Source organism: Lutra lutra, chromosome 13 (assembly GCF_902655055.1).
Source record: "Lutra lutra chromosome 13, mLutLut1.2, whole genome shotgun sequence".
Classification (NCBI taxonomy): domain Eukaryota; kingdom Metazoa; phylum Chordata; class Mammalia; order Carnivora; family Mustelidae; genus Lutra; species Lutra lutra.
The window spans coordinates 88,198,741-88,204,740 of NC_062290.1; the positions used below are offsets into that span (position 1 = coordinate 88,198,741).

Genomic DNA, 6,000 nt, shown 5'->3' on the forward strand with positions numbered 1-6,000 from the left:
GCAGAGGATGGTGCTTTTGCATCAGTAAGGTGACTGGTGGGAGGAGGGGAGAAAAGGGGAGAATTGACAGGACCTGGGATCACGTGGATGGGGGCTAGGAGGAGGAAGCCAAGGTCAGTGATGTGTGCCAGGCTTCTGGCTGGGGTTAGGGCCACAGGATGGTGCCAGTCATGGAAGGAGGTAGGAGGGGAAGCTGGGAAGGGGGAGTCTGAGGATTCAGATCATGACAGGAGGAACTTGAGGTGCCATTATGACACCCGATGGCAGTTAACTGGTGCACGGGCAATACGTTGGGGCTCAGGAGGCGAGCCTGGTAAAGACAAGTGTGGGGAGAGAAGGCTTGTGATCAAGTCCCAAGGAGCCCCACCCCCCATATGATAATGAGACCTCACGGACACGGAGAGCATCTGAGGTGCACCAGGGGGATGGGTGGTCCGGGTGGGTACAGCCCCTCAGGAGTGATGCTAAACACAGCGATGGCGAGGAGCTGCGGGCAGCGGGTGTGGATACTTCTGGGAATTTGGCCATTTGGGGGCAAGGGGGAGAGACCTAGAGGGAATTACTGGGTTGACGGAGGGTCCTTTATGTGGGGGCCTGGGGCATGCTCAGGAAACACGAGGGGGCTGGTGAGACGCAGAGGCTGCCTCTGTGAGAGTGGGGGACCATCAGAGACAGGATACTCCTGCTATAGGAGGGGGAGAGGACAGAATCCAAAGCCCAGGCGGCAGCTCAGTCTGGCCTGCAGGACAGGAAGAGGATGGGACAAGTGAGGGCAGGGCAGGTGCGAGGGAGATGTCTCTGCTAACCAGAGTGAACATCACACAAGGCGTGACAGAGGCTTAAACTGGGTGCTGCGGACGGGAGACCTGGCTGCATGGGGCGGGGGGCATGGCGGGACTGCTGGGGAGACAGGGCTGGGCCTGCGCCAGATCAGTCAGCCTGAGCAGAGAGCCAGCCCTGCTCTGCTTCCCCCAGCTCACTGCTCAGAGCCATGCCAGGTTGGACTGCTGGGTGCAAGAGACAGACAATGGACTTGGGCTTTCTGGGGACTGGCCCAAGGGTCCCTAAAATATGCTGCATGCTAGCTGGGCTGGCGCAGGGCAGGCACAGTAGAGGCTGTTGGGGTGTATGGCATGTTGCCATGCCTCTGCCAGAGCCGCATCTGTTTTGGTCCCCACTTTATCCTGGGTCCAGCACGGGGACAATCTGGGAGGCACCTGAGGCACCCTCACGGCACGAACCAGAGTCTCCTGACCTGAGACCTGCCCCTCTCGGGCCCCGAGCAGCCCAGCTCCCCGGGCAGGGATGGCACAGAGACAAACACGTCACCAGTGTTTATTGCTCAGCTCTCCCCAGCTGGCCGGCACTAGGGCTGGGGGGCTAGGCCTCTATGAGAAGCAGTTGGTCTGGGGGCCCACTGTGGCCACCCTAATGGACCCTGAGGGCTGGTGGTAACCCCAGAGCCTGTCAGTCCTCCCCTTATACATTCTAGGTCCAAAAGTCCTTGCAGGGCCTGGGGCTATGTCAGACCTGGGAAAGCCACCCCCGAGGAGGAGCAGGACCTGTGGGGAAAGGTCACGTGCTACCTCAGAACGTACCAAGTCCGACATCAGCAGGTAACAGGAGGGAAACTGAAACAAGAGGGTAGAACCCCGGGGAGAAGGCCACAGGGAGTGTGAAGGTGAAGTTCGGATGACCAGCATCTTTCAGGCCCTGAGCCAGAAAGGGTAAGGGGGAGGCTTCCAGGTAATCCTCCCTCCTGGCTTCTGGAAGGCTGGACTGGGAAGGAGCAGGCCTGTGTGGTAGGTCCAGGGGGCCGGGCGGGAGGGGCTGCTGCGCCTGCATGGGTCCTATGCGCTCCCACCTCTGGAGGGGGCACAAAAAGGGCCGGCAGCCTCAGCCCCGCTGGGCCTTCACTGAGCCTTTTTGGTCACCTTCTGGTTCTTCAGCATCACGTAGGTGATGAACATTCCTGGAATACACAGACCAGAAAGGCCAAGTAAGATCCGGGCTTGGGGCTGCTGGGAGGCCAGACGGGGCAGGTGCACACGGAGCCAAGCACCTGCCCAACCACCCTCCAAGGCCACGATCACCTCCCTGGTCAGTCAGCAAGTCACACACCCACCCCCATGTATTCAACAAACACCAACATGGGGCCCGCACAGGCAAACGGCTACACTTAGTGTTTTAGACGCTACAGGGCACAAGACCCACTCAATTACCCATCTACCTGCCCACCCTCCCACCTGCCTACTCGACATCCACCACCCACCCCACACCCTGGTCATCCAAGTGACTCATCCAAACCACTTTCTTGGGCACCAACTCAGTGCCACAGCCTGGCCAGGAGCTGAGAACATAATAATGACGAAGACAGTCCCCGCCCCACAGAAGCCCACACATAAATGCTGGGAGAGAGAGAGAGAGGGGCAGGAATCACGAGCCAGTGATGACAAGGGGGTGAAAGGTGACTGACGTGTGCGCAGAGTGATGATGGTGGTGGTGGAGGGAGCGGAGAAAAGGGAGACACCCCATGAGAGCCATCCCATTTAAAACTAATGAGCCTGAGGCATGGGGAAGACCAGAAGGGCTACTGACTGGCAGCCTGGAAGGATGAACAGGAAAACCCTGAGGGATAAGCTGGGAGCCAGGGGTCTCAAGCAGGTGTACTGCAAGTGCTGTGGTGTGGAAGCATGTTCAGGGATGGGAGAGGGCTGAGGGAATTCCCAGATACCCTGCTGGGGTGGAGGGAGAGATGACTTACCCACAAACAGGAGCAGCAGGAGGCCGACAGCCAGGGGATGGTGACAGCATAGGCTCGGGGCAGGAAGTACTTGTGGATGACATGCTGGCTATCTATGAATGGCTGGTGTGGAGGACAGAGCTCTGGTGAGTGTTCCCCATGCCTGGCCCAGCCCCTCAAGGCCAAACACGGCCCTTCCTCCATCTCAGGTGCTAACCTCCCCCCCACCCCCCGTCAAAGCACTGGGACAGCGCCTGCTTTAAGATGATGGTATCTAGGGTGCCTGGGTGGCTCAGTTGGTTAAGATGATGTTATCTGGGGTGTTCTGGTTGGTTTCCTTCATTCACTCACTGAATAGTTGTTCACTGTACACTTGCTGGTGACTGCCCTAAGGTGGTGCGGGGGACCTGGAAATGAAGAGAAGACGAGGGCCTTGCCCTAAGGCACTCACAGCCCTACAAGGGCAAAGGTGCAGGAGAAATCTTCAAGTAGGCTCCAAGGTCTTCTTTACGAACATTTCCTCCAAAGTTCTGCAAGTTTTTGCCCTCCAAACACACTGCACTTCTTAAGCAGTCACCAACAAAGTTTCCCACAAGGAAAAAAAAAATCCTAAAAGCCCTCACAAGATCTCCGGGCACTCATCACGCCCGGGAGCCAGCAGGATAACCCAGAAGGCCCGGAACTCCAAGCACAGGCAAAAGCGAATCAGTAACAGGACTTCACGGTGTAGCATGAAGGACCCGACCCTTCTTCCTGAGCTTTAGCTTCCTCATGTATAAGCTGGGACACCTCTGCCATCGTCCTCGTAGTGCTGTTCTGGGGATTTCGGGAGATGAGGGCAGGGAAAGCACCTGGCACAGTGTCTGGTACATAGCAGCTGCTTAAATGATGCTGGGGTCGAAAGTCAGACACAGGGGGCTGGGCGGGGGGCGCACATACCAAGAGAATCACCCAGGCCGTGTAGTAGGTGAAGATGATCAGGCTAACGACGACGAGGCCGAGTCCCACCACCTGGTCTGTTCCCGTGGCCTGGAGGAAAGGAGGGCTCAACGGACGAAGGATCTCCCCATTCGGGTGCACTGCTGGCGGGTGGCGTCGCAGCCTGATTCGCTCTTAGCTTCCCATTCACTCAACAGATGGAGACAGGCCTGGCGGGGTATCACTTTCTAGGCTCGGGGAGTGCGGGCCACGGCGTTTTTATTCGTACGGTGCGCCCGCGAGACAGCAATCCGGGCTCCCAATGCCTAAGCCCGGACTCCCGGGAAGACCCCCTCCCAGACTGCCCCCCTCCCGTCCCCCAAGCGCTCGGCCCAGAGCTCACCATCTCTCCCGCGTTCCCACTCCCGAGCCGCAAGCCACAGCCAGATCCGGATCCGGGCCCTTCAGGCCCTGGGCCGCAGGGCACGCCGGGAGTCGTAGTCTTTAGGCGGGCCGGGATTACGTGTCCCTAGACAGGCGGGTGCCGCCTCCCGCTTCGCATGCCGGGAAATGTAGTTTCCAAGGGTATCTTGGGTCGCGCTGTTCCCCGACTCTCCCTAGGGAATGGGGACCCAGATTGTCTGGCAATCTGGATTGTCAGTCCTGCCGGACTCGCCCCAGAAGCAAAAGTCCACCTCCAAATATCCCAGGAGGCAGAGCCAGATGGCGTGGGAGGTTAGAAGTCCCAGGTTTCAGATGGGGAAAATGAGGCTCCGAGAGAGGTGAAGACTTGCAGATCACAATTCGAGTCAGTGGTGAAGCCGAGATCGGAACCCGGGGACCATACTTTCTAATACCGAGGCCCTAACTTGTCTGTCGAGAGGGATGCAGAGTGTTTGTTGCCCCACCTGGGGTGGGGATGGGGGCGTGGGCCCAGATCCTCAGGGTTTGGAGGACTCCCACTGGCTGTGAGGGGAGCTCCCCTCACCATCGCCTGGCTTCCTAGGGAACCCTTCCAGTGTCTTCTCTTCACTGCAAGGATGAGGTCAGTGTAAACCGCCCCCCCTTCCTTCACCATCTGCCTTTTGAGCCCTGGGTGTCGCTGCAGCTCAGCGAGCAGCACAGACAGATCATTGGAAGGCCCCCATGCAGGTCACCTCCCCAGTCTGGAACAGTCTTCCCACAGCTTGCGGGGCTGGATGCTCTTCACCCATCAGGTCTCACTGGGATGCCACACATCCTAAGGAAGGCCTCTCACAGCTGGGCAGAGGTTCCCTCCTCTATCCTCCACAGCCCCCAGAGTGTCTCTGTGATAACGCTTGTCATCATCTTAGCTCATTTCCTTGTTGATCTGGCCTGTGAGGTCCATGGGTATAGGGTCTGCGGTCACAGCTGTATCCCTAGTTCCCACATGGGGAGTGCAGGAAGGGCAGACACACTTGCAGAGATGCGTTAGAACCAGGAATGGTTTGCACCTGAGGGCAGCATGTCTCCGAGTCACCTGAACCCGTCTCTACGGGGACTGCTCTCCTCAAAGCTAATAGTAACAATTCTTCTTGGCCTACAGCTTAATGCCATCCCTCTCATCTCACGACAGACTTTGGGCTCAGCTAGGAGCCAACTTTCCCCTCCCCAGGTGTGCTGTGCAGAACAGAGGAAGAGACTCAAAATCAGCCTCCAGAGTTTAAAGGGGCCATGAGTGGGTGTCCGCCCTGAGGAGGGGTGCAGACAATGCCACGCTGCAGCAGGGAGGAGCCCTGGAGGCCTGGTCCCTTCTAGCCTGTCCACAGCCGCTGAGGCTTCCTGCCACTTCTGAGCTAATTAAAGGCCAGGCTGACTCTGCCTTTCTGAGCTCGGCAAAGTCGTTGGCTCCCCTGTAACTTGAGAGTGTTGGGGGCCAGAAGGGAGAGGCTTAAACCTGGGGACGTGGCGGCCTGGGACTTGAATAGAAGTTGGGAGCAAACTCAGCGCGCCCTGTGCCCGGCCCATACACCCACTTTCTTCTTTCAAACACAGGCCCATTTACAGCTGAGGAAACTGAGGCTGAGACAGTTACTCATCTCAGGCTGACTGCTGGAAAGTTCCGGTGCTTAGAACTTGTGCTCTGAGACCAAAGCTGCTACGTAAGTAGGTGCGAGGGTGGCAAGAAATTGCCCTTCTGGGTCTCAGTTTCCTCCCTGGAAACCTGCAGTAATAAAGGTGGTAATGATTGTGACGGAAGCCAGGACAGGGAGGACCCTGGCCACCTATACCCTTCCCCATTCCTGGATGTCAACCTACGCATCCGGCTTTCTTCCGATGCTGACCATGCGGTAAGACAAACAAAACCCAACAAGCCG

The 6,000-nt window shown here is 57.9% G+C and overlaps 1 protein-coding gene across 1 annotated transcript; it reads right to left on the minus strand.

Moving 5' to 3' along the window:
- Window positions 1–1,319: 1,319 nt before the first annotated feature.
- On the minus strand, window positions 1,320–4,142 carry DPM2 (dolichyl-phosphate mannosyltransferase subunit 2, regulatory). Its single transcript, XM_047700956.1, is given in 5 exon segments — window positions 1,320–1,972; window positions 2,765–2,803; window positions 2,806–2,866; window positions 3,683–3,772; window positions 4,065–4,142. Coding segments are annotated over 5 exon segments (252 nt in total). The 5' UTR covers window positions 4,068–4,142; the 3' UTR covers window positions 1,320–1,913.
- Between the last annotated feature and the right edge of the window lie 1,858 nt (window positions 4,143–6,000).